Consider the following 27,186-nt stretch of genomic DNA (forward strand, 5'->3'; position numbering starts at 1 on the left):
CTTGACGTGCAAAGACACTTTATGATAAATGCCATGAAAGAATGCATGCCATATCATTCCGCGGGAAGCTGCATGACAATTCGCCGTACCATGGGCCGTGAGAGCAATGTATCTATATTCAGGGTATCTTCATGGCCATGTCCGGCCAATGTCCGGCCATGTCAATGTCTATGCGGCTCACATGTTTCCATCTCATTCCGCCGTCTTCTTCTTTTGAAACTTGCCCCTCGCCGACACCCTCCCCTCGGCCGGAAGCGCTCGCCAGCCTGTAAAAACATAGCCCTCAGGCCCGCCCCTCGCCGTCATGATGGGATGCGTCCTCCCCGGCAGAACCTGCCAGCGTCTTGCCCTGCTCGTCTGCACGCTCGCGCCGAGGACGAGCGTGGGGTTGACGGGGAACTCGGCGCTGCCTTCCCAACGATCCAGCTCGGCAGCCGTGCCCGTGGTCGGCGGAGACTGGATCCAGGCGGCGCGGCGTGCGATGCTGAAGCAGTCGACGAGCTGCGTCAGAGGCTCAATCGACGACGAGTAGATGGCTATCGGGCTCCCACCGGCGAGGAGAGGCAAGGTGTGTCGCAGGATGGATACAGGATCCATGGTGCTCGCGACGGCGAGGCCCGAGAAGCCGCCGGCGCGGGCCGTGTCGACAATTTGCCGGGTGCGTGCCCATCGCCGACGCTTGCGGTGGTAATTGCCCCGTCGGTTCGTTTTCCATGTCGCGAGCTCCTCGTCCGGCACATCCTCGGGCTTGTCCGTGTAGGCGCAGTCTTCTTCGGGACGCAAGAGCTGGAGCCACGAGAGGGGCAAGAGGTTGGTAAAGAGCGGGTGGTACGGATGGGGTGGGTTGGGGTCGGTAACGTCAAAGTCAAAGTAGCGGAGTAGTGAGAGGTTGGGCTGCGTGTTGGAGTGGATGAGGGTGATGCTGTTGGTGAGGGCGTAGTGGTCATCCAGGTCGCCCCCGTGGTGGCGCTTCCGTGGATTGCGCTCAGCATGAGGGGAGGGCGGAGCCTTGTCGCCTTGGCCGTCCCCGGGACATGCGACCGGCGTTGCCCGTTTGTGCGGCTGGCTCTGCTCGTCCTCCTTTGGATCCTGATCCTCCTTTGGATCCTGATGAAGGATTCCCATCCTCTCGGCCATCGAGGCAACCAACAAGCCCGAGGCATCGTCGATGGCGAGCCATCGCCCCCCATGCGGACTCGACAGTGTCTCTGCCGGCAGACCGCCGAAATGCACGTCCGCCCAGCAGCCAACGAGAGCCATGGTCTCCTGACGCATCTCGAGAATCTTGCTCGCGTCGCGGTCCTCGAGCATCCACTGCGCCAGCATGGTGACGTCGAGCGGCAGCACGGTAAATCGCCGGAGAAACTTTTTCTCCTTGAGAAGCTTATACTTGGCGAGCGAGTACGCCGTCTTCTGGTCGATGGCCGTGTGCGAAAGCATGAGCTTCGCGATGAGCTCCTTGCCCGCCGAGGCACCCTTCCGCTTCAGCTCTTCGATCTCGGCTGACGTGAGTGTCTGCCGCGCCGAGTCGTCAATGATTTCGCGGTTCGAACGTGCGACAACCTTGCCGCTTTCGTCGACGAGTGAGAATTCTTCCCCGTTCTCGGCCATGATCAGATCATCGCCGTCCGCCACGTTGTCGTCGGCATTGGCATCGGCGAGCGTGTCGGCGTTGAGCTCCTGGCCCGTGACGACGCGAAGGCGGGAAAAGTTTTCTCCTTTGCGTTTCTCCTGGACCTCATACGTCAGGTAGAATGGTCGTTCGATGATGAGGTTGCTCGGAAAGGAGCCATATTTGCCTAGCGATATCGTCCTGAGAGCTGTTCATCAGCTTCGGCAACCTTTGGCCTGCAGTTGGGTTGGCCGATTGAAGGGTTACTAGAGTAACGCACGTATTTGGGGTTGCTTGTAGAACTCGCACAATGGAGCTCGGAAGCTTCAGTGCTACCCAGCCGTTCGGCTGGACCGCGTTGGGAGGCATTACGACTGACTGGTGATGCAATAGTGCTGACCTCGATCAGCGTTGGGGGATGGAAAAAAAATGCAAGTTGGTGTTGCTCACCTCGATGAGCCCCGTAGTATGTACCAGTACATGATAGGTATCCTAACACTATTATTTCTTGTACTAATGCTGTACTGTAGTTAGGTGTAGCTGTTAGTAAGTAAGTACTTGCCTACTAATGCATAGAGTTCTTGAGTATTAATTATTACTCCGTACTAGGTAAGTAAATCCAATTTACAGTGCTCCGTACTTTTGCAACAAGCACGGAGTAACATTGGTAATACGGAGTATTAATTAATTGCGAGTACTCCGTACTCCGTATAACGTTCTGTACAACATAATACCACGGAGCACAGCATTTAATTACTTTCCTACAAATATGTAGGTAGCGATACATGGACAGTATTAATACAGTAAAATAATGTTACTGCCCAGGCATGTCTTCTGTTAGTGCTCTTCCCAACTTCGTGGACGATACGGTACGTACTGGAAATGACAGGCAATACAGTGCTTGCACACTTAATAGTACGGAGTACACAGGACGGATACTTGCTACTCTTCTCCAACACATCGTTCCGAAAACGAATCGTCACTCACAGCAAACTCGCCTTGACGCTACACCTTCATTTTGCATCGATTTACAACCACTTCGCTGCAACCCCTCATGTGCCATGGCTGCCTCCTTGAACGATTCTACTCCGCTCGACTCTTCCTCGCACGACCCAGCAGGTCCAGAAGTTCTTCCACGGCGTCCCCAATCAAGTCCAACAGCCAGCACAAGGCATACAGAAGACCGCTCAGCAGCCCAAAGAAGAAGAAGGGAATGAGCGAGTAGGTCAGCAGATCTGACGTGGCCGTTAGCTAGCTCTCTGCCCGACATCTACCCAGCTTTCATCGCAGAAACACTTACAGAGGAAGCCGCCGGATCGGCTCACGACGCTGTACAGCTCTCCGCACATAATCTTCTCCGCACCGGCCTCCCATTTCCAGGGCCCAACAAGACGAAACTTGGGGTTAAAGTTGGATCCCATGGCCCAGGTGAAGAAGAGCTTCCAACCCTTGCTCATCACGTACGACATGGTCGGCGCGCTGCCCATGTCGAGGGCCAGCTGGTAGGCGTATGCCTCGTGATCAACACCTCGCTTGGTCGAGAAGAAGTCGTACTCGCCGCATGCGTGGAGCTTGTAATCCAGCTCATAGGACTCGAGTGCGTTGGAGTCGCGCGAGGAAGATACCTGCTCTGGCAGCTGACTCTGGAGCAGGCGATATACCCAAAACTGAGCCTGCAGCTCCGCCAGGGGAGGGATGGCTCCGATGGCCGGTCGAACAAATCCGACAAATCCCACCGTCACGTCACCGTACTTGTACACCCCTCGGGCGTTTGTGTCACCCAGGCCGGGGTAGTCGTCCTCGAGGAAGTAAAAGTTGGTGTCGTATCCGGTGGCAAGGACCATGACGTCCGGCTTGATCCTTTTGGCCGGACCGGAGTCGGTTCGTCCCTCGTCCGGAATGACCATGTAACCGTCCTTGTCAATCTCTGTCGGCCACTTTACCACGTCGATTCGTCTGCCGTTGGTCTCCATGATGGGAACGTTGAGAATGGCGGTCCTTTGGCGGTTCCACCACGATTCCGAGCGATGGCCTTCCGAAATGTACGGCAAGGCTCGGGCAGATTTGCAAAGAAATACTACACTCATCAGCAAGATTCCAGGATGCAGCATAATTCGGCTGCTTCTGGAAACTTACTCGAATCCATCTTCTTCCTGTCGGGACTCATCTGGCCAACCCACTGGTCGGGTCCCTCTTCCGTTCCGGAGATGAGAACGTGCATCTTCTTCACCCACTGGTCGTACGCGAGCCAGAGCAAGGGGCTCCTCTGCAAGACGGGATGAGCGTACGCCGTGTCGAAAAGGCTAGCCACGGACGTGTCAACAGGCTTGTTTTGCCGCCGCGGCAACGTTAGACCGGGGCGCAACGGTATGGGTATGATCTGACCGCTCTGTGTGAGCGCTGCTTCCATCTCCATCATGGAAAGGTGGCCATACCTTGGGAGCGCAAAAGAAACCATCCCGATGGGCCATGGTTACGGAGGTGGTGGGTGAGGTCACCGCGAGATGGGCAATGTCCATGCCAGTCTCTCCCGCGCCGCAGACTACGACATTGGTGTTTTTTCCAAACTGCGCTCGGGTCTTGAAACGGGACGAATGCAATACCACCGGCACCCTCTCGATACCTGGAATTTTGGGCATTCTAGGGTGTACATGGAGTCCAGAGCAGACAGCTACGGCGTCGCAGGTCCAGGAGCGCTCGCCGCCATCCGAGTTGACGTAGTGCACGGTATGGCCGGTGCCGTCCGGGCCGCGGCATACACGCTTGACGTGGGATCGAAGCTCAATGAGATGGTCAACACCAAAGGCCTTTACGTAATCGCCGAGATACTTGACATAAGCCTGCGGTGTGACAAAGTCGGGAGCATCAGGAGGCAAACGGAAGTCGGAAAAGGCCGTCAGATACTTGGACGACACGAGCTACCGGATATCAGCTGTCGAGACGGCAACGTGCCGAGGCGAAACGAAACAGCAACATACTTCGGCATCCTCATAGATCCGCTGCACAAAGGTGCCTCCGATGCTGTCATGGGCTTCAAACAGCCGGACTCGAATCTTCTCGATGGGAAAGAAGTGGTGTGCGGTGGAAAGGAACTTTAGTGTCGCAAGGCCTGCAGGGCCGCCGCCAATGACGGCAACTTTCATGATGCAAAAGCGGGCGACTCGGCAATCACATCAAGCAGCGGTTTTCATATGATGCAGGACGATGTCAAGGGATGATGTCGAAAACAAAAAAGTCTCAAAGTGAAGGGACAAGAGTGGGAGTGTGAATGACACTTGAGGATGACAGGATCCGGTTGGGGACGGTTGGCTTATATGAGCTCCCTCAGACTCCACCATCCCTGCTCCTTGGTCAGGATTTTCCGCACAGCATTTGCCTGCTTGCAACAAATTCATTATCAAGCGGCGAAGGCTCGGCTGAGTTACTTTGCCTTGTCACAGCGAATTGGGTCTCGATCGGCATTGGGTGTGTCCCAACAGACGCGTCTTCCATCAAAGTTCACACCATGGGGTGTCCGCGATCGACTTCACAGCATCCCAATCCAGGGCGGCCAGTGAAGTCCGTTTGCAAAGCTCGGGGAAAGCTTGCCGCATCGATTCCAGGCAGTCGCCCATGTGCGCCGTGCTACGGCGACAAAACTCTTGGGGGTTCATTAGCCGTGATCTGGTAAAGGGCAACAATGAGTTCCCTTCAAGACACGGAGAAAATTACGGAATCGTCTGGACGGGCCAAGGAGAGAAGTGAACGAGAGGGGGGAAGATGACAGAAGTATCGTGAAGGCGGGGGCTGTGGCATGGGCCGACGACTGCCAGACATGCCTCAAGAGATTACTCACAACGGGCCCTGGCCCCCATCCTCCTGCATGTGATCCGAAACGACGGGGCACCAGTGTTCAGAGACAACGCCCGCAGTCCGATCTGCGAGTCGACAGGCCTCGTCATACTGAGATCTCAGGAGAGGGGGGCGTGGTGCGACTCAACTGCCGCGACGCTCGACTTTATGAATGGTATGGAAACAGGGCTCTCTTGTCTTGTTTGCAAGTGCGGCAGACGGAAGGCTCTACATTGCTCGGCTTCATTTTACACGCTACAGAGGGGGCGAGCAAGGCATTCGTGATGGCCGTGTCTACGCCAGACCATGCTGTACAACACCAAGCAATGGTAGTGACAGACGAGACGAATGGACAAGACAATGACGAGGGGATTCGGACCTTCTGGAAAAGAAGACCAGAGGCGAAACAATACGGGACGAAAATATGCGCCGCCAACGGACTACAATCGACGTGCGAGGGAGCGAGAGTGAACAGGGGCTACCAACTTGTGTGCGTTTGATGCCAGTCAGGGCGGCATTCGAATATTCACCACAGCTCGGCGTCGGAAGGCGGGGAAAGTGCCGAGATATGCAAACGCACGCATGCAAGCTTGAGGTTGGTCGAGGAACGAGCTGCAACCATCTCCAGTGCGAAGGCGAGGGTTCACTCCCGCATAGCATGCCCCCGCCACAGCCATCGTGCAGACAGGCCATCCTCAGTCTGGTGACGCTTCAGCTTACACCGCATTGCATACTCACCTGCGTGTAAGAATAACGGGCCGGAAATGATGACAGCTAGCTGACGCGCGATTGTCTCTTCTCGCGATGAGCTGTGGTCTGTCGATGGTACGCTCGAAACACTCGAGCCACGCCACCGTTTACATGAAGTAAAGAAGACGGTTGCACATCCATCGAATGCCACGAGGAGCACAACTGGATGCATCTGTCAGATAATGACACCGGCCCCTGGGTCAGCTCCTGGGTGTGCGACCCCAAACGCAGGGTGAGGCACACAGCTGACTGGCTCACGCTGGTGACATGGCAGATTCGCCTTTGCCGGAGCACTTAATTCTGACTGCAGAAAAACGTCAGCGGCTTAGCAAAATGTCGTCTCCACGGTGACCACATGCTTGGTCCGAACCTTTTCTTGTTCACAACTTTGATGCAGACGCTCCCCTTTTCCCGCTCCCCCTATTTCCATGGCACCGGAAGCGGCGTGGCTGGACTTGCGCATTTTCTTTGAGACAGTGGATGTTTGCTCCAGTGATTCTGTGCTCAAAATTCCGCCATGAAGAGCACAGGTACTACGCAAAGCTCACATGCAGTATCGAAGGGGGTGTACATGAACTCGCCACGGGTTTGGGCGCGCTCGTGTGATGACGATGCAACGTCATCCTCGCAGCATGTGCATGCCTTGGCTTCATGAAAAGATATGGTCGAGCAGACAAAGATTACGATGACGAAATAGGCAAGGAATTCGAAGACCTGTCAAGATGATTTGACGCCGCATCGGACATTTGGTTACGATATACGCAGTAGCAACTCCTCACCCCTCGGAAATGCCAGCAATCTCCATGAACGCGTGGCGCCTACCAGCGCGGCGCATAGGTGATGAATGCCATGAGAATCCCGGATATCAGTCCAGAGACAGGGACGGTGATGAACCAGCCGAGATAGATCCAGGCGACCATGCGCCAGTTTATGGCACGCCAGTCGCCGTTGCAGAGCCCAACGCCGACGATGGCGCCGGTGATGCATTGCGTGGTAGAGACGGGAAGCGCTGGGGGAGCAAGCAGGGTCTGTCAGCACCACTCGCACGGGTGAAGGGATTTGGGTCAGGAGAGGGAGTTCAGGGAGAGGTTTCAGGAAGAGGTGATTACCAAGTCGGGTGGCCATGATGACGGTAATGACGGATCCCAGCTCCATGGAGAAACCGCGTGCTGGCGACATGAGGGTCATGCGGTTGCCCAAATTACGCATGATGTGGTATCCGTACGTCCAAAGGCCGATGACGATGCCGCAACCGCCGAAAGCAAGGATCCAAAGCGGCACGTTTGACTGCTTGCCAGGAATGAGGCCGCTGCGCCAGATCTGATAGATGGTCGCGTACGGGCCGACAGCGTTGGCCACGTCGTTGGCACCGTGGGTGAAGGAAGCGGCGGCGGCGGTCATGACCTGGAGGAAGGTGTATAGAAACTCGGTGCGGTTGTCGAAGTGGCGGGCGCGGGCATGAATCTCCTCAACATCACCGGCAAGGACGGACTTTTCGCTCTGGGAGCCGACGACGTCCTGGTCCACGCCGCGAAGGAGTAGCCACTTGGCGAGCCACCAGAGGTACGCACGACTATGCCAGGGAGCATCGGGCTTTGGTCCTACCAGCGACTTGTGCTTCATCACGACGCCGTCGGCCCCGACGCCGGAGCTCTGCGCGGACAAGGCAGAGGCGACGATGTCATCAGCTTCCTTGCTGACGTGTTGGCTCTCGACGTCTCCGGCGGTCACGGCGGCGCCGCAGGCCCGACGGGCGTCCAGCTCCTCGCGGGTCAGGTGCCCCTCGTAAAAGTTGCGTACGACGCCGGTGAAGTCGGCCGGCGGCGGAGGCACGGGTCCGCGACGCAGTAGAAAGGGGCCCTGCACGACGTGCCAGGCGCGAAGCTGCCAGTCCTCCTTGACGACGACGCGGTACATCCAGGGGACGAGAAAGACGGCCATGAGGAGGCCCCAAGCGGCGCCGACGGCGACGATGACGGCCGGAATCTCGGCGTCGCTCAGGTTGACGGTGTAGTCGCCGCCCTTCCAGATGAGGAGCATGACGATGAGGGAGGCGGTGATGGAGAAGTACACGGGCACGAGCATCAAGCCCTTGATCGTCGGGTTTCGCCGAAGCAGGACACCGTACTTTGTGATGAGAAAGATGGCGGCACCAAAGACTCCCGACATGACGGGCGCTATGATCCACGCGAGGAAGACCTGGAAGGACGACAACGAGGGACAAGGTCAGCGGGAGGCCGGCGGCGGCGGCGGCGACGGCGGCGAAGCATCCGTCGGGACGGGACGCGGTACCTGGATGACGCCGTCCTTGAGGTTGATGGCTCCGTTCTCCTTGTATCCAACCCAGGTGATGCCATCCTTGCCGAGGGCACCGACGCCCATGCCCAAGACGCCGCCGAGAATGGAGTGCGTCGTGGACACGGGCATCCCCAGCCGCGTCGCCATGGTGAGGTAGCTCGCCGAGGCGACGACGGCACAGACCATGCCGAGCATGAGCAGGGCCGGCCGTTGGTCGAAAGCGGCGATGTCGACGACCTTGGTCCGAATGGTATCGGCGACACGGCCGCCGACGCCGAGGGCGCCGCCAAACTCCATGACGGAAGCACCCATCATGGCCTGGAGATAGGAGACGGAGCGGGAGGAGACGGAGCTCGCCCAGGAGTTGGCCACATCGTTGGCGCCGATGTTCCAGGCATCGAGGAAGGAAAAGACGGTGCCGACGGCGAGGAGGTAGTCGTACTGGTGCAGGGCCATCGGAGAGATGGGGTCACGACGACGATGGGGCAAGGGGACAAGAGATTAGGGACCCGGAGCAGGGAAAGTCAAGGGTGAGACGGAACAGAAGAGGGCAAGGAGGCAACGAGGAACTGGTGAGTCTATATATTCCAAAGGCCCGCTCGCCTCCGGCAGGCCAAAGGAACCAGCAAGGCTTCACGGCAGATGACGGTTCGCACGCAAGACTGGGAGAAGAGGAGGGGCAAGGTGTTGCGGGCAAACCGAGGCGACGGCGTCGTCTGCGAAGGCGAGGGGCAAGGTGCTGCGGGCAAACCGAGGTGACGGCGTCGTCTGCGAAGGCGAACCCTTGGCCGCGGGCCAAGACTTTGAAGGTCCGTCGGTCCGTCCTTGGCACTGTCGTGCCCCGATGGTCCCAGCTCATTGGCGCAGCAAACGGAAAGGACGAGCCCGAAGCTGCTCGAGCCGGGACGATGGATGCAGGACAAGAAAGCGAAGAATTCAACAAGCAGCTGACGCCGAAGTGACGGGCAAGGAGCAAAAGGGAGTCGGCGCAAGCTACGATTGGGCACGCGACGGGGCCATGCTCGAGCTACAGAGACGGAGATTGCAACAGGCTGTTTCCAACGATACGCTGGAACGTCGGAGTCGACTGCATCATCTTGTCGCCGACGTGCCGTCCCGCGTTCGGGGAGTTTGGTCATCGAACGGCACAGAGGGGGGGGGGGGTGGGACGAGCGAGGCGACCATGTTCCGCCGCTCGCACGACAACGGCCGACCTTGGCGCCGGCGCAAGGCGGTAAGGTGTTGCTCGCGACGGAGACACGGAAAGACTTGCAGCAATATTGATTGACGGATGGACGAGAGATCCACCGCGCGGGACAAGCCAGCGTCGTGACGCAGGCAAACGTCGTGCGGTCGCGGCAGCGGCGAATTCTGCGCAGAACGGTGGCTCGCGCAGCAACGAGAGGGCCATGACGGTCGATGTGTGCGGCCATGCCTATGGCGCGTCCGATGGAGCAGCCTATGCGAAACGTCGACCTATGCTCACCCATGCTGGTTGGCACTTTTGCTCCAGGACCAAGGCCATGACGATGGTGCGCAGGGGTGAGTGGCGAAGAGGTTGTCGGCTGTCAAGCTGAAACCAGTCGATGATTCATGTGCGAGCGGCACTTGCAGACGCATGTCGAGGAGCAGTATTACTAGCAGGCATTGGCGGGCGCACATGCAAGTACTTGCTGGACACGTACAAGATGATGCACGCGGAGAACGTGTTCATAGATGGTGACGATGGTTGGTGGTTGGTTGAGTTGCGAGGGAAAGGAAGGCGGAATAACTCCTTGACCTAGGTGTACGACGAGGTGTACGACTAAGCATGTTGGATGTACTTGTTGCACACCGACTGTACATGTACTTGTAGGCGTACTTGCAGTACTTGGGCTGTAGCTGTACAGTAGGTGCTTGGTACCGTAGTTGTACTTGTACAGGAGGCGCTTGGTACCGTAGCTGTACTGTACAGGAGGTGCTTGGTACCGTAATTGTACTGTACAGTAGACTTGGTACCGTAGTTGTACTGTACAGTAGGTGCTTGGTACCGTAGTTGTACTGTACTGTACAGTAGGTGCTTGGTACCGTAGCTGTACTGTACAGGAGGTGCTTGGTACCGTAGCTGTAATGTACAGGAGGTGCTTGGTACCGTAGTTGTGCTTGGTACCGTAGTTGTACTGTACAGTTGGTGCTTGGTGCCGCAGCTGTACTGCACAGGAGGTGCTTGGTACCGTAGTTCTACTGTACAGTAGGTGCTTGGTACTGTAGTTGTACCGCACAATAGGTGCTTGGTACCGTAGTTGTACTGAACAGGAGGTGCTTGGTGCCGCAGTTGTACTGTACAGGATGTGCTTGGTACCGTAGTTGTACTGTACAGTAGGCTTGGTACCGTAGTTGTACTGTATTGTACAGTAGGTGCTTGGTACCGTAGTTGTACTGCACAGGAGGTGCTTGGTACCGTAGTTGTACTGTACAGTAGATGCTTGGTACCGTGTTGTACTGTACAGTAAGTGCACCGTACTCCGTCCTGTATAGTACACTTATAATAGTACACTTACAGCATGTACTGCACTTACTTACAGCACACAACCATTTACGGAGTACTCCGCACATGTACTTGCGGTACAACCAAGTACGGCTACTCCGTACATGTACTTACTTTGAAGTACACGTAATTGTATGTGTGCAGTGCATGTGCAAGTACCGTATACTGCAAGTAAGTACGGAATACTGCAGAGCTTGCTTTCGCATGCTTTCGCATTCATCGGACGCCAAGGGAAATTGCGGGTATTTTCACAAGGCACCTGTTCTTATCGAGTCGGGAGTCCGGGGTTGCCCTGGACGGTGCGGTCTCAACGACCCGGCGCTCGAGCCAATCACCGAAAGTCTGTCTTCCACGTGTGGCAAGTTCCTCTAGCGCCGTGGGACAACCACTGAACGTGCGAACTGATAGGCGCATAATAACCAAGGCACAAAGTAATGACGCTATACTAGTACGGGGCATACGGTATACCCCGTTCTAGTATAGCATGCCCAAGTAAGAATTGTCGCGCACGTACTCCGTACTCTGTAGATTACTCCGTAATTCCATGCACGAGTACTCCGTACTGCAGTCGAGCTCAGTATTAATTGCGCTCAAGTAAGTAGAGGGTAATAAAGTGCTTGCAAAAGTTGCCGTATTTGACTGACGGGACGAACTCGGACGAATATCCGACATTTGTGCGAGTACTTGCATGCATATGCATGTACTGCATGTACATGGAGCAGGTACTTGCTACGAAGGTGCCGTAGCCACCAGTGGCTGTACTCGTACATGTGCTTACCATGAGTCAGCCAATGACTTGATACTTTTAAGCTTGGAGCAGGTACTTGCTACAAAGGCGCCGTAGCTACCAGCGGGTGTACTCACTGACGAGCATTTACTTGCTGTGGTGTATTACTCTCTACATGTATGTGCACGTGCATCTCGGAGTGCTCCGTACTGTGAATGGAACCAGTTGTCCTTGCACTTGAGTGTACAGCGCAAGCGTACTGTACAGTATTTACTTTGTTAGGTGAAGTAATACAGTATGTAAGAACTTGCTCGTAGCGTTAGTGTGCAACCATACCAATGTACTTGCGTTGCGCTTGCACTGCAAGTACTCAAGTCTAGCGCAGGTGTACTCCGTATGTGTCAACAAGTACTCCGTACTTCCTACTTAGATAAGCACTATGCAGTAAATCAATACAGGTGTGCGCCGTATTTACACCCTTACCATTAATTACAGTACATGTACTCCGTACTCCGTAATTACATGCACACACTTACGTACAGGGACATTGAGTGCTACTCAATCATACATTTAATGCTCCGCATTACCAATCTACTGATGGTGTTTCGTATGATTAATGGCACGCATATGCCTATTTTTAAGTGCATGCCATTACGGCACGGAGTACATACAACTGCAGTGCTCCGTCACTTATTGTACAGTATTACTTTGTACCCCTACTTGCATGTATGCACTGTACTCCATCATTCCGAGTATTCAAGTACAGAAGGCATGTACTGCACAGTAAGTACTTCGCACAGTGCCAGTACAGTACATGTACGGCGTGCCTGTTCACTGCAAGTACATGTACACGTCCCTAGTAGACAAGCGCGTAATTATAGGCATAATACGGAGTTGCTTGTATGCGCGTACAAGTACAGTAGGCCCTTGGTATTCCTGCTGCAAGTGCAGTACGGACTGCTCCGAAGCTGTACCTATAGGATTGTTAATACTCGTAGATACAAGTACGGAGTACATCCTTCATCAAGTATTGCTCCGTACACATGTTGTCAACGAATATTACTTGCCCCTAATGATGCTGATGCTGTACTTACATGTCCTGTAGGCACCTGGCACGCAAGTACTTGTACTTGCTGTACATCTGACCGTTTCCACACGAGGAACAATAATAGCGCCGTTCCGCCAATCCCGCTTCCTTGTCCCTGCCGAACCCCGGTCTCTCCACTGCGGCAGTTGTCGTTGGTGGCCTGCGGCGCATCTGATATCTCTCGTCCCACCCGATATCCTCTTTTTCATCTCGAGGGACTTTATTGGACATGGAGCGAGTCCACGTTCTGCTGTGCTCGCCGCACATGCTCGTCATACCTCGTCTGCCGACGACTAGTCCTACTGGTCCATCGAATCTGCCTGGGTCCTTGCCCGCACGAGCTTTCAGGGATCCGTCCTCCTCGCCACCATCTCGCCGCCATCTCGCCACCATCTCGCCGCCATCTCGCCGCCATCTCGCCACCCATCTCTTATCTCTTGGGCCCCTTCGCCTCGGGTGTCGTGCAACGACGAGCACTAGCAGGTGAGCATGACTTGTGCTTGCGCCTACCACTAGCAGGCGGGCATGACTTGTGCTTGCGCCTACTGTAGGAAGCCCGTCCTGGCGACTTCGCCACCGAGCTTCGTCATCCGTCGTTCCCTCGACGAGACCGAGTCGCCCTCGCACCCACGATTCCGTCTCCCCCCGAGGTCCGTTCGTCCGTCCCGAGGTGCCCCCGGCTTGCCTCGGCATCATCCCACGATATCCTTCCTTCTTCACGAGGCGAGAGACGCCCGCCGACCGACGCGGGCGGGAATGGCGTGCACGGTGCGTCGCATGGGGAGGGAGCCGAGGCGCAAGCAAGCCCGAGGTGAAAATTCATCCAATTGCACGCCGTCGCCTTTTCTAAATCCAGGTCCGGACCGCTCGGTGCCGGCGGTACAGGTTCTCCTTCCATCCCCCGGGCCGGATGATCTTGTCGACCCGCGTCGCCGCCTTGATGCTCTGCTCCACCATGCTCCGCTGGTCCACCGTGATGTTGTGGACGCGGGCGCCGGCCATGCAGGCGACGGCGCTCTTCCCCGGCCCCGGCGCCTTGACCCAGTTGCCGCCCTTCATCCACACGTCCGGCACGAGGTACGTCTTGGGGTCGGCCCGCTTGTTCTTCAGCAGGCTGCCGTTGTACCACAGCAGCGCGCCGTCGGGGTCCGTGTGCGACATGACGGCGCTGCAGACGCGGCTCCCGTTCTTGCCGTGCTCGAGCTTCACCGCCTGCTCCCAGCCGATGACCGAGCCGTACTCGGCCTCGAAGCCGTAGTCGGCGCCCGTGAGCTCGAGCCCGAGCCACCAGGACTCCTTGTCGCCGTGCGTCATCCGATACGTCACCTGTTTGCGCACCGCGTCCGTGTTCTGCCAGGCCATGTGGAGCAGCGACGCGAGCACCTTGGGCCGGGACTTGTCGAGCACGACGACGCCCGAGTCGCACTCCTCCGACCACCCCTCGTTCCAGACGCGGGAGCGCATGAGCTGCGCCGACGGCTTCCTGATCTGGTCCCGGAACCAGCTGTGCCGGCCCGACTTCAGGTTCTTGTGCAGCAGCCGGTCGTGAAACAGGTAGGCGCCCGTCTCGGTGTAGGGCTTGTGGTCGAAGAGCACCTCGGGCGTCTGCATGAAGACGACGTCCGAGTCCATGGCGATGACCTGCTCGAACCGCGAGGCGAGCGCCATGAACGGCTTGATGGCCCACCCGCCCTCGCCAAACTTGACCGTCTTGTCGTCGAAGACGTCCATGAGGTCGAGGAAGAACATGTTGCCCGTCGGGTCAAAGGAGAGGAGCAGCTCGCGGTTCTTGGCCGAGAGGTCGGCGTCGCCGGCGTAGGCAATCTCGATCGGCAGCCGCGAGCCCAGGATGGTCCGGAGCATGACGATGAGGTGGCCGGCGAACCGCAGCGCCTTGTCGCTCCCGCCGACGGCCATGGCGATGCCCCGGCTGCCCTTCTGGAACGTTTCCCGGAGATCGCCGAGCGGCGTTTCGCTCCACGGCTTGCGGGGTGCCCGGAGGAAGGGAAACGTCGCGAGCGCCACCGACTCGGTCGCCGCGACCACCTCCTTCCGCGACCGCGCCAGACGGGGCGCGTCGTCCGTGTAGGCGAGCCATTTGGCCAGCGTGTTCGTTCGCTTGCCCATCTCGGAGAATTTGTTCTTGAAGGGCGCCTTCACCGGCGACTTGACATACTTGGCCGCCACCTCCGTCACGTTTTGCCCGTCGAGGAGAAAGGGCGTGCGGGTGATGTAGTCGACCAGGACGTCGGGCCTGATCATGTGGCTGCTGATAACGTCACGGGTGAAGAGTTGAACCGTCGTGTAGACCAGGAGCACGACGGCGACGGCCTTGAAGAGGAAAAATGTACACGACGTGTGCACCGACGTGCTCGGCCGATTTTTCAGCATCTTTTCCGTGCTGGTCGTGTCGGACGATTCGTCCGACCAAAAGTTGAGCGAGTTGGGAGAGGAAGATTACGCGCAGCCCTTGTCGGCGATTAGATGCCGAGGGCGGTCCGAGGGCGGACGACGGGGAGGTGAGCAAGGCTAGGCTTCTGGTTGTCGGCGTGGTTCTCGTTGTCTTGAGCAATCAACCGGCGGGATCGAGCACGTCAGTGGCGATGGGAGGAGGAGGATCGAGCAGCAGGCCTCTCGAGATGCATCCTAGGAGCTGCTTCTTGCCGGACGGATGGTGGACGGCACGCGCTTGTCTTTGCGACCATGACGACGGATTCTGGCCTGTTATACCGTGTTCCGAGTCGCCGCCCCCTTTTTCGTCCTCGACCGACGCGGGGGCCAGAGAAGTGGACGCGTCCGTGGATCGACGGCGTAGAGCGTTGGTCCGCCGTCCGGGTGCCACCAGAATGAGCTAGGGAGTCCCGTCGTGCCTGGGAGGGGTTCGCCTTGGATTGGACGGGCATGAGGGAGCCGTGACGGGTATGAAAAAGGACGTGACGGGTATGGGAGGGCGTTGATGTTCGGTGCAGTGTCGGAGACAAGCGCGCCCTCCTCCCTTGAGGAGGCTTGAACCTTCCTAGCGTCCATCGACGGGGTGGCCAATTGGGAGGGTGCGACGATTGGCATCGTCACTATTGATTGGGTAAAAGAGCATGTTGCGTTTTATTTTTCGCAGCCACACCGTCTGGAGGGACCGGCCATGCTGAGGGATGGGATGCGGCCATTCCTTCGAGGGAGCGTAACGACTCGTTCGTCCCAAGGAGTTGTTGGACTGTCTTGCTTCTATCAGTTAGGGCTGACCTTGACAAAACGTAGACATGCGCAATATTGCCACTTCGCAAGGTCGACAGTCGGTACGGACCACCGTCGCTGTCATGAAAAACAAATATCGTCGACGGATACGGAGTAATTATTGTATGCTCCATCGTTCAGTAGTATCGTCTCTCGAGCCTCTGTTCTTGCTTGCCTACCAAACACCTCCTTTCGAGTGCAGTAATTGGTCGACGTGTCTCGTCTCGTCTCGTCTCTCTCCACAGACCGCCCTTTGGCTCATTCGCTCTGCTACTCGTCACGTTGAACGACTCGCAGGAGCGATATTTTCCCCGAATTGCATCCGGTTTGCACGAATCGCTGCAGGCTCGACGGTTTCCTCGGCGTAGGGAAGCAACAAAGAATTCTTCGAGAGCATGACCAAACGTTGCAAGGTACGCGAGGTCCGAGACTGCACCTTGGGTGGCGAGTCTCTCACCCGCGAGTACGGATCGACAACGCTGGTCCTCCGCCCGCGGCGGCATGTGCAGTGCAGTGCAGTACAATGTGCAGCAATGTGCATGTACGTAATCTGAAAGGACGTGCTTCGGGCCGATGCCAACAAGTACAGAATGTTGCTTCGAAGGATTCGTTTCATCGAGCACAAGTATGCCAGCGACTGAAGAAACGAGCAAGGCGCCAGCAAACGATTCAACCGTGACACGTGACGTGATGATTATTGCCATTACCGTGTCTGCTGTTCGCTTCGACGTGACGAGGAAGGTCCAGAGGGTCCTTCTTGCTCTTGGTTAGCCTCACCGCAATGAAATCCTCTCAACCTCTACGGTCATTGCCCCGGATGAAAATTTCTTCCTCTTCCATCCACCTCCCACCAACATGACATCACGAATGAGTACCAAACGCTGCCGGCCCGCATCAAACCAAGGTGCACGATGCTCTGCTGTCGGTGGCAGTCGGCTGCAGTTGTGCGGAAGCTGATAGCGGCTCCAAGATATAGGCTGAGGATGGCAGGCTACAGGCGCTCGGCAGAGAATACGTGGTGCTCAAAGTGGGCGCCCTTGGCCAGAATGAATCCTTCCCACACGCCAACATCCGCCAACGTCCGCCAACGTCCGCCAACGTCCGCCAACGACGCCAACGCAGAAACGTTACACAACGGCCAAATGTCCCATGGAAGGAATTCATCGTCTACTTCCGTCTCCGACAAGCCTCCAACAAGGCGCGGGAGAGCGTTGAATCTCAGTCGTCGACTCATGGCCGCACTGTCAAACTGTCAGCTCCTTCGCACCATCATGACGGCCAGCTCCAGAGCAACGGTCCCAAGATTGCGGGTCCAACGCCGAACGTTGCGCACCAGGATTCGTCCAAGCTTCTCCCTCGCCCTGTCTCGCATTCTCCCCGTACAGTCGCCGTACAGTCGCCGTACTGTACGAAATAAGGATGCCTGCACACGAACCACTCGCCCAGTCATGCTTGTACCTGACAAATGCAAGCCTGTGCCGTTGTGCCCGTGTTGCCGTGCGATGGCCGAACACAATGACCACAAACGGACGAGGCAAACGTCACCGCTGAGCATCACTCACGACCCTTGTTGATTGGGTCGGACGAAAACCATATCGTCGCCAATGATTTTGACTCCCGCCGCCATCCCGCTGTCGGCTGCGTCAGTCTGGTGAGAAGTCTCCCAGGGCCCCACGAGCACACGTGCATGCTCGTGAGTCTGAGTCGTGGCTGACCCCCAACTTACGATAGGCCAGGTACCGTGCTGGCGGAGAATCAGCAAAAGGGCCTAGTACTCGTGGTCTGGTTGCCCCCCCCCCCCCCAAATCCCGATGCAGAGATCCATGCTACCCAAAACCGGGGACCCAGTTGGTGCGGGCCCGTGGGTCCTTTTATGCCGTTGAACCAGGGGCGGCCAGATGCAGACGATGTGACGCACCAAGCCGTTCATCCATACCCACCCCCCCATGGTCGACCGATGCCCAAATTTCGAACTGCTTCATCGTTGCTCTCGGCTGAGTACCGAATCCATTTCGGTCAACGCACGTCAAAGACCCTGACCTGACACCCGGACGAAATCGCGAGCCGGGGTTTTGTTGCCTACGGTTTGCCGACGGCAACGTGAGTCTTGCCTGCCTGTAAGTACATGTACATCGATATCCGTCCATCCGTGATGCCATCGGATGGATCATGCCAATAACACCGTTGCAGCGACGGCTACCGCACCTCGCCACCGCACCTCTCTACCGTACCTCTACCGTTTCCATTACGCCATCGCACCGCTCGCTCGACAAGATCTAGAACAGGCCTTCCTACCTGCTCCGGGAGGAGGGGTAGCTGAGATGCAAAGTTAAAAATGCACATGGTCCCCGAAAAACGGCCACTTCCTCGACCGTAGCAGCGGCGGACGACAACACCTTCGTGACGCTCGCCTCGAGGCGAAGCATCCCACCGACCATGGGCTCCCCATCTCGCTTCCGCGCCTTCCTCCAGAGGCATGCCCTCAAGGCCGACGACACGCGACGCACCAAGGCCGCCGAGCTCACGCTGCGCGAATCCATCTTTCCCATCACCCTCGTCACCATCCTCTTCTTCCTCTGGGGCTTCAGCTACGGCCTCCTCGATACCCTCAACAAGCACTTCCAGACGGCCCTCAACGTCGACCGCGCCCGCTCCTCCGGCTTGCAGGCGGCCTATTTTGCGTAGGTCCCGACGCGACGCCCTCCTCCGTCGCCCGCGTCCGCCCCGGCCGACCCTCGACTGACCTTGCTCCCGCAGCGCCTACCCCCTAGCAGCCATCGGCCATGCCGCTTGGATCCTCCGCCACTACGGCTACCGCGCCGTCTTCATCTGGGGCCTCTGTCTCTACGCCCTCGGCGCTCTGCTCGCCATTGCCGCCCTCAAGGCCAAGAGCTTCGGCGGCTTCTGCGCCTGCATCTTCATCATCGGCAACGGCCTCGGTTCGCTCGAGACGGCCGCGAACCCCTTCATAACCGGTACGCACCCGAGCACGCGCCGCCCCCGTACTCGTCCCCTCTGCCCTTTGCTGATCGGCGCCCCTGTTCCGCCAGTCTGCGGTCCGCCGAGGTACTCGGAGATCCGCATCAACATCTCGCAGGCCTTCAACGGCGTCGGCACCGTCGTCGCCCCGGTCCTCGGATCCTACGTCTTCTTCACCTTCAGCGACGAGCGCGCCCTCGCCAACGTCCAATGGGTCTACCTCTCCATCGCCGTCTTCGTCCTGCTCCTCGCCGCCGTCTTCTTCTTCGCCGACATCCCCGAGATCACGGACGCTGGTGAGCACCCGACCCCCGCTGCCCTCCATTCGAGCCCGCCGTCGCGCCCCGTCTAACCTGCACCTGTAGATATGGAGTTCCAAGCGGATGAGACGCATTCCGACGCCGACAAGAAGCCCTTCCGAAAACAGTACAAGCTCTTCCACGCCACCTTTGCTCAGTTTTGCTACACCGGCGCCCAGGTCGCCATCGCCAGCTTCTTCATCAACTACGCCAGTAGCACGCGACCCAACACCGACGCCGCCACGGCCGCCAAGTTCTTTGCCGGAGCCCAGGCCGCCTTTGCCATCGGCCGTTTCGCCGGCGTCGGCATCATGAAGTTCGTCAAGCCGCGCTGGGTCTTTCTCGCATTCATCACCTGCTGCATCATCTTCATCGGCCCTTCCATCACCCAAGGAGGCAACATGGGCATATCCATGCTCTACATCGTCTCCTTTTTCGAGTCCATATGCTTCCCCACCATCCTCGCCCTCGGCATGCGAGGCCTCGGCCGCCATACCAAGCGCGGCAGCGGATACCTCGTCGCCGGCATCGTCGGCGGCGCCTGCGTGCCACCCTTGACGGGCGTCGCCGGCGACGCCAGCGGCGATGGCATCGCCATGGTGGTGCCAATGATGTTCTTTGTCGCCGCCTGGAGCTATGCCCTCTGCGTCAACTTTGTCCCGTCGTACGTCAAGGTCCTCGACTCCTTTGGCCAGGCCAAGATTGGTCTGGAGATGCGCGAGGGCTTCGACGGCATCGAGAGATCTAGCACGAGGTCGCTAGGAGACGACTTCAGGGACAGGCACGTCACAAGCGACCATGTGCATGGCAAGTCCATTGAGCAATCTTCGGCAAAGGCCGCGACTGTCGTATGATGGCACTGTGAGTTTGATTTTGATTTTTTGGGATACCTCTGTTTAAAAGTGATACCTAGATAGCCTAAGCTCTCATTTTTCCTCTTCCTTTTCAGACAAACCAGTGTCGATGGCCGGCCGATATGCGATCTATGAATGAGGTGTTTGATTGACCAGCGTCGTGATTCTCTTCTCGCAAGACTGCTTTCACTTCAACGTCAGGTCAGTCCCTTGCCGAGCCATTCCCTGTTCCAGTATTGTTCACATACGCCAACACTGTTCGACGAAGATGGCTGTCGGGGATGCTTTGAAAGCTCGCGACCAAACTCACAGCTTCCCTCGCGGTGTGCTATTTAGATCAGGAAGGATCCCCCATCACCGACTACATAACACTCGGTTTCATACAACGTCAGCCCTCGCCATCATTCGGACACGAGGCTCCAACTGGCCGTTGCCGCATGCGAATAGATGCCAGTCCTGTGAGCCATCATCATTCGGCATCCTCGCAAAAGCATGGCCTCCAAGTCACCACCACGGATACAACTGTCCCATCCAGAGGCTGGTGTTCTCATCAGCGCTCAAATTCTCGTCGCCATATCTCTCGGGCTGCACTATCTACCCCCGAGGGATGGGTATTGCGCGAATCGCGCATGTGAAAACCGATCCGGACATGCGATCCGCTTCTGCGATCGGTGCGTGGGGGAGGCGAAGCTGCTCATCTACTCTGGCAATCCAGGAGCAGAGCCGTCGCCTTTGCCGCTGCCTCCTTGTTCCACCTCGCATCTCTATCGCGTTGAAGGATCCGGGTATATGAATGAGAAGGTAGGGGGTAAAGTGATACTCCTTCCTGCGTCGACGGGAATCCATGGGTGGAGGGCGCAGGTTGGGAACGCGGTGCGAAAATGGACGATGCCGTCACGCTCATCGTCATCTCCGGAACCAGATCTCGCCACACTCAATTTCTTCTCCAGAAAACGGAAATTTTCTTTCGGGCGCCGTCAGCGAAAGAAAGAAAGGCGCATGCAATGCATCGCCGCGAGTTCAGACCCCGACGCGACAGAAACTGATCCTGATTTAACCGAGACGGATATTGTTCTGACTGACTGACTGACTGGATGATTGATTGACTGTGCTGGCTCTGCTGAAGTAGGATGACCGGATTACTCTTTGGCAGTAATAACGAAGCGGCGTACCCAGACCAGGCCCTTGCGCGCTTGTCTCTGCGCATGCCAGAATAGTAAATTGTCACACATCGCAGGAATCGGTGGCAAATGGGGTAGCCGTATCGACATCTGTCGGAGAATGGACATGGTCCTGCGAGGACCAAGCTGTACGGAGATATTGCACACCATCGTGTTCGGTTCGGTTCATCATGACGATGATGGTGATACAGGAAATAAAATTGACGACGAAATAGTTAACCCCAATTTCCACGTCGTCCACCGCGCGAACTCCTGTCCACATGGCCCCGGAGAACTTTCCTCGTCTCCACCAGGCTTCTCTTCTGCTTGCTCTTGGCTTTTCCAAGCGTCATCATAAAGTTCTTGTTGCGCTGCTTCTCCCTGTTGCTCGTGCTCTTGCCCGACGCCTGCAGCTTCGACTTGCGGATAGCCTGTGTGCTCTTGTGTTCCTCGCGGTCCGGCTTGCCCTCCTTGGCTAGGGCTACCTTTTCCTCCTTGGTCAGCTTCCGCAGCCGGGCGGGCGCCTCGATATTCTCTGCCGTGAGACCGTCGTCCGTGTGTCTGTTCTCGTCCTGATGCTGCCGCTTGCGACGTTGCCCATTCATAGCCTTATCCACGGCGGCACTCGCGCGAAGCTCTTGCAGCTTGGCGAGGTCGGCCGGCGTGAGAATCGTCGTCGTCGCCAACTTGGACATGCGTTCCAGCTCGGCTGCCTGGGCTTCGCCGTCGATGTCATCATCCGCCTTCCCGGCCGCCTCCTCGCCCTTCTTCAGCTTCTTGGGGGCCGGCTCATCCTCCGAATCGCTGACGTTGATCCAATCACCAGAGATGCTGCTGTCGTCGGAGCCGACCTCCCAGCCGTCAGAATCGGACCCATCGTCGTCATCCTTGTCCTCTTCACCACTACCCGCTTCCTCTGGCAAACCCTTCTCAACGCGTTTCCGTTTTTTCTCATCTTCCTTCCACTTGGCGAGCAGTTCCAGGCCCTCTATTCCTCCAGCCTCTTCCTCGCCAAACTTGGTCTGATGCTGCAGACCGGATCGCAGGCCAATGGAAGCGTCCTTGCCTCGATCCCGCTTCTTGAGAAGTTCGGCGCCAACTTCCCTGTACAACGATAGCAGCCCCTTGGCGGCCATCATGACGCCTTTGTCCTTGCTCTTTCTGTACTGAACCAGATCCTGCAGCAAGGTGTCGGACATGGCAAGCGGTTGCCTCGCGCAAATCTCGCGAATGGCGTTGAGACCAGCAGCGGCAACTTCGGACGCGGATGCTTCCGAGACAAACTCGTTGGCAATCTTTTGGATCAACGGCTCCAGCACGTCGGGAGGCACGAGGTTGTGGGTCCCTTGCGCCAGCGACGCCAGAAAGGACGTGACGGACTGCTGGCGCGGGGTGAGGAACTTGATGAACCAAGAATATAGCGGAACAATGGTGAGCTTGTGCAGGCCAACGAGCCTCGTGACGAGCTGAACGACGAGGGTTTTGGTGTCGAGCGATAGTTTCGTCTTGGTGTTCTGCAGATGCTTGGTGAAGAGCTTCTCGGCGAAATCTTGCGGGTCGTGAAGCAAGTGCAGGGCGGAAAAGTTGAGGGGGTGAGGCTGCTGCTTCTTGCGGTCATGCTGCTTGACCTTGTTGACCGCCTTTTCGTACGCCTTCTTCTGCTTCTTGCTCTTCTTGTTGATTCCAATCTGGTGTCGAACCTTGCTAAGATCTACTTCCTCGTCGCTGCTTTCGTCCTCGAGCTCCTCTCGCTCCTTGTCGCCGCCGAGAAAGAAGCGTACGGCTCCGACGATGACCTTTTCATTTTCGGCAAGGCAAGCCTCCTTCATGACATCGACGGGTCTCGCATCCGTCCATATCTGCCGCTTCCACAGCTCGCGGGTCAGCTTGATGGCCCAAATGGCGCGAGGCGATGCCCTATCGGCCGTGATGAGGTTGTATAGGACGGTTTGAACAGTTCGGTTGAGGGGATGATTGATGGCCTTTGAGTTTGAGTTCCGCAAGTCGTTGAGAATCTTGGTGAAAAGCATCTCGCGCAGCGTCTTGCTTGGTGAAGAGACCAGAATGGGGAAGAGCGTGGTGAGGACGGTGGCGGAATCGATGACATCTTTGCGTCGAAGCAGGATCAGGCTCCCAACCACTTTTTCTCTCAGCTCCGGGTGTATCACAGCATGATGCTGCGTCAGAATTGTCTTGAGATCGTCGGGAAACGTTGTTGTCTCTTCGGGGTAGCAGTCGGCGACGTGGGCGATGAGGTCAATCATGTTGTGGAAGGCCTCTACCGAGTCTGCCGTCGCCGCGGTGGGGGACATGAGAAAGATCTCACGCTGGGACTCATACTGCTCCCATTGCTTCAAGAAATCATCCTTGTACGATCTGGACGGTCGGGGTCAGCAGCGGAAGACTACCTCCGTCCTGGAGGAGCCGCTTACTTGGGGTCTCGTCGAATCTTGTACTGCAAACTCGCACTGGACAGGAGATTAGCTCTGGAAAATGTCACAGGATCACACCTTTTGGACATACAAGTCGGCGTCGATCTTCTCGAGGGCGGCGACCCTTCGTTTCCCCATGCTGGGCAGGATGTGTCACAATGCAATTGCGTCGTTGGGTGTGATGTTGGCGTGGGGAACAATCGACGGAAGACGAACGTCGACAAGAAATTTTGGGCGAGTGCTGGGTGCGATAAGCGATAAGCGATAAGCCCAAGTCCATCCACCAACACCAAGTACGGCCCGCAAGCCAAGGCGCAATCACTTGCTTGTACTTGTACCTGCACAGTAGCGTACAAGTACTTGTACGCTATCTCAAGGCCATCGTCCCGTATAAGTACTGCAACTACAACGATGTACTGCAAGTAGATTCACATGCAAGCACCTACTGTACTGTACATACAAACACCAGTGCTGGTACACTCAAGTGTACCCTGTAGTTAACATAAATGTACTTGCATGTACTCCGTACAATACTCCGTACTTGTTCCGTACCTTTATCGCGATGTCGATCCTTATCGACGCAGAGTCTGCAATGAATCGTCATGACCAACACAAAGGACAACGGGGAGATGAACATGTCATTGGACTGTTCGCGGACATTTCTTGGAGGCGAGGCAGAAAGTCATCGTCTAGTGAAAAACGCGTCAAGTCGACTATTGTACAGCCCTCAACAGGAGCGCTACCGGCGTCCTCCCCATGCTCTACTCTTGACACAGCCACCAGACGAATCGCATCCTCGTCCCCCAAGGTCCTTCGCCGTCGTCAAAGTGGTAAACATCGGGATAATGCTCGGCTGAGACGTCATGCCGATGCGCTCCCGCCTCTTTCTATATGCAAGGGATGCAAGCCAGACGCCATGTAAGCCCAGCTCTTGGGCAATATCAAGCCGTTCGGCTCAGACCCCTCTATCCGCTCCAGCCTCTCATCGCCGTCCCTCGTACACTCCGACGTGGTACAGTGGCCTTTTTGCTGCGCTTATTTGGCAATCTCGACACCACCGGTGGCGCCGAGGGCCTTCTTCAGGTCGCCATAGATGGCGAACTGACCAGCGGTCAGGGTACCGACCATGAAGAGACGAGCGCCGATGCCGCCGTACGAGCCGCGGAAACCGAGCTCCTTGGCGATCTTGATGAGGCGCGAGGTGGTGCCTTCACCGGGGAGGCCCTTGGTCTTGTTGATCTTGGAGAGCATGGTGTCGGCGGGCTGGGAGACGATGGCGGCGGCGAAACCGGCCATGAGACCGGAGCCCAAGTTGACCATGGTCTGCTGTCCGTCGGACAGCGTGTTCTTGGGGAAGACGCGGTAGACGGCCTCGGCGACCTTTTCGTACACGACAAACTTGGACATGGTGTAGGGAATCCTGCTGCCGTCAGCGGTCGCGCGGCGGGTGGGTGGGTGGCCCTCGAAGGGTCAAGGGAAGGAAGAGGGGGGAGACTGACTGCTTGAACAGGATGGGTCCGAAACCGGCGTAGAAGGCACCGATACCCTCGTTCTTGAGCATCTTGGAGAATCCGCCGACGAGGCCGTTGGCGTACGTCGGCTCCGAGACGAGACGGATGCGGGTGGCCTCGAGGGGGCACAGGGCGATGTCGGCGAAGAACTCGGCGGCGGCGGAGGAGGCGAGGTAGACAGCGGTGCGGTTGTTGGAGGCGGTCTCGTAGCCGAACTGGTTGATGCACTGCTGCTTGAAGAACTCGTATCCGCCAAACTTGAAGGCGCCCTGCAGGAAGTAGCCGGCAAAGGTAGGGCCGACGCCGGTGAGAAGAGCGCCGGCGCCCTCGTTCTGGATGACCTGACGGAAAGCACCGATCATGCCGCGGTTGTAGGTCTGGGGGTCGAGCTGGATGCGCGTCTTGACGCTGCAGGCCACGGCGGGTCAGCGATGAGCGAGCGCGGGAGGAGAGGAGGTCAGCGTACACGTCGACGGGAGTCAGGGCGCCGTGGGTGACGGAACAGCAGACGGCGCCGGACAGGGCGAATCGGGAGTAGAGGGCGACGCCGGACAGCTTGGCGGGCTCGGCAGCCTGAACATTCTGGACGACGGCGTCGACCTTGGTCGAGCCGGTGGATTGCGCACCGCTAGCCATTGCAATGGGCGAGGAGAGAGGAGATGGGAGGATGGAGTGGAGTGTTGGGCTGTTCTCGACGGGGGGATAATTACGGGAGGTCGGAAGGGGGGAGGGAGAGGGAAGAAAAGTTGACGGTGGTCGGCGAGGTCTTTTTCGGATTTTCCATGGGCCGACAGGGGCTGCTGGTCTGTCCTCATCGGAGTGGACCTGGGAAAAATACGGCCCCTATCGGAAACAGCCGGGTGCGTCTGGGACGGGGATAGATACCTAGATGGGCGTCGGCGTGTACAGGTAGGTACTTGTGAGCATGGGCGAAATTCGCACCAGAACAAGTACCTTTCAAGTAGATGGAGCTCTGCCACAAGTATGTGCATTAAGTACAGCACGGAGTACAGTGAGCATTAATACTGAGTACTAGGTACTTACTGCGTGCAGGTACTTCATGTTGTACTTAGTACTGTAAGTACAGCACGGAGTACAAGTACAGTAAGTACAGCACGCAGTACAAGTACAGTAAGCACAAGCACTGAACTCCGTGCTTACTTTGTACTTCCTTACAGTGCACCTGCAAGTACAGAGTACTTGTACATCTGTTTCCACAGTACGGACGGCGAAGCATGGAGTTAACGGTAACGCCGTTGGAGAGTTGACTCGGCCTGACGTTCCCAATAACGGGCCTCAACGATTCACACCAGTACGAGTGAGTGCCAAAACTCTCCAGATCTTGGCTTCGTCTGTATGGCTTTTTGTGCCTTCTTTGTCAGGCACCTGGCTGCTTCTCGTGCCGTCACATCCTCTTGCTGATGCTGACCGGCTATTCTTCGGCCCAATCACGTGCATCAGCAGCGGCATCCTTTTGCACCTGCCCAGTATGAAGCCCTCGGTACGGAGAATGAATGTTGCAGTGCTCCGTACAATACAGCACGGAGTACGGAGGAATACTCGGGGTGAAAACATGGAAAAATCTTAGAGGCCACGATTCGCTTTAATTCATGATGCTACATGTGCGTTGCACCAATGCTACTCTACCACTTCTGCGACCGACACCTACAGAGCAACCGGGTGCTACCCCGCGGGTTCGCTTCCGTCCATTGGCAGCTTCTGCCTGACGGCGAGGTCGGCCTGCCATGGCCTCCTGGGAGAACCGCGATTGCTACCATCAAGATGCCTTCTCCGGGTCGAGGACGAGAATCGTATTCCATCTGCCCGACCCCAGCACCGTCAAACACGGTCTTTTTTTTTCGGTCAAGGATCGACGGCTCGGCCGCCA

The 27,186-nt window shown here is 57.2% G+C and overlaps 8 protein-coding genes across 8 annotated transcripts; 2 read left to right on the top strand and 6 right to left on the bottom strand.

Moving 5' to 3' along the window:
- Window positions 1–192: 192 nt before the first annotated feature.
- DCS_08129 (tRNA -methyltransferase non-catalytic subunit trm6) lies at window positions 193–1,981 on the bottom strand (the record flags this gene model as incomplete). Its single annotated transcript, XM_040805410.1, has 2 exons — window positions 193–1,813; window positions 1,893–1,981. 2 exons carry the CDS (start codon window positions 1,979–1,981, stop codon window positions 193–195), a joined length of 1,710 nt encoding a protein of 569 aa, XP_040655514.1.
- Window positions 1,982–2,695: 714 nt separating this feature from the next.
- On the bottom strand, window positions 2,696–4,755 carry DCS_08130 (dimethylaniline monooxygenase; the record flags this gene model as incomplete). The annotated part of the gene is made up of 5 exons (XM_040805411.1): window positions 2,696–2,847; window positions 2,913–3,689; window positions 3,749–3,992; window positions 4,048–4,530; window positions 4,591–4,755. 5 exons carry the CDS (start codon window positions 4,753–4,755, stop codon window positions 2,696–2,698), a joined length of 1,821 nt encoding a protein of 606 aa, XP_040655515.1.
- A 2,256-nt stretch (window positions 4,756–7,011) lies between these two features.
- Window positions 7,012–8,947, bottom strand: DCS_08131 (Phosphate transporter; the record flags this gene model as incomplete). The annotated part of the gene is made up of 3 exons (XM_040805412.1): window positions 7,012–7,202; window positions 7,303–8,392; window positions 8,486–8,947. The coding sequence occupies 3 exons, from the start codon at window positions 8,945–8,947 to the stop codon at window positions 7,012–7,014; spliced, it is 1,743 nt and encodes a 580-aa protein (XP_040655516.1).
- A 4,731-nt stretch (window positions 8,948–13,678) lies between these two features.
- Window positions 13,679–15,223, bottom strand: DCS_08132 (uncharacterized protein; the record flags this gene model as incomplete). Its single annotated transcript, XM_040805413.1, has 1 exon — window positions 13,679–15,223. One exon carries the CDS (start codon window positions 15,221–15,223, stop codon window positions 13,679–13,681), a length of 1,545 nt encoding a protein of 514 aa, XP_040655517.1.
- A 1,695-nt stretch (window positions 15,224–16,918) lies between these two features.
- Window positions 16,919–17,480, top strand: DCS_08133 (uncharacterized protein; the record flags this gene model as incomplete). Its single annotated transcript, XM_040805414.1, has 2 exons — window positions 16,919–16,984; window positions 17,040–17,480. The coding sequence occupies 2 exons, from the start codon at window positions 16,919–16,921 to the stop codon at window positions 17,478–17,480; spliced, it is 507 nt and encodes a 168-aa protein (XP_040655518.1).
- Window positions 17,481–18,499: 1,019 nt separating this feature from the next.
- DCS_08134 (l-fucose permease) lies at window positions 18,500–20,195 on the top strand (the record flags this gene model as incomplete). The annotated part of the gene is made up of 3 exons (XM_040805415.1): window positions 18,500–18,744; window positions 18,821–19,338; window positions 19,408–20,195. 3 exons carry the CDS (start codon window positions 18,500–18,502, stop codon window positions 20,193–20,195), a joined length of 1,551 nt encoding a protein of 516 aa, XP_040655519.1.
- A 1,396-nt stretch (window positions 20,196–21,591) lies between these two features.
- DCS_08135 (SDA1 domain protein) lies at window positions 21,592–23,925 on the bottom strand (the record flags this gene model as incomplete). Its single annotated transcript, XM_040805416.1, has 3 exons — window positions 21,592–23,731; window positions 23,788–23,823; window positions 23,879–23,925. 3 exons carry the CDS (start codon window positions 23,923–23,925, stop codon window positions 21,592–21,594), a joined length of 2,223 nt encoding a protein of 740 aa, XP_040655520.1.
- Window positions 23,926–24,822: 897 nt separating this feature from the next.
- On the bottom strand, window positions 24,823–25,934 carry DCS_08136 (mitochondrial phosphate carrier protein; the record flags this gene model as incomplete). Its single annotated transcript, XM_040805417.1, has 3 exons — window positions 24,823–25,207; window positions 25,287–25,706; window positions 25,765–25,934. The coding sequence occupies 3 exons, from the start codon at window positions 25,932–25,934 to the stop codon at window positions 24,823–24,825; spliced, it is 975 nt and encodes a 324-aa protein (XP_040655521.1).
- Window positions 25,935–27,186: the final 1,252 nt, after the last annotated feature.

The sequence above is a fragment of the Drechmeria coniospora genome, chromosome 03 (assembly GCF_001625195.1).
Source record: "Drechmeria coniospora strain ARSEF 6962 chromosome 03, whole genome shotgun sequence".
Classification (NCBI taxonomy): domain Eukaryota; kingdom Fungi; phylum Ascomycota; class Sordariomycetes; order Hypocreales; family Ophiocordycipitaceae; genus Drechmeria; species Drechmeria coniospora.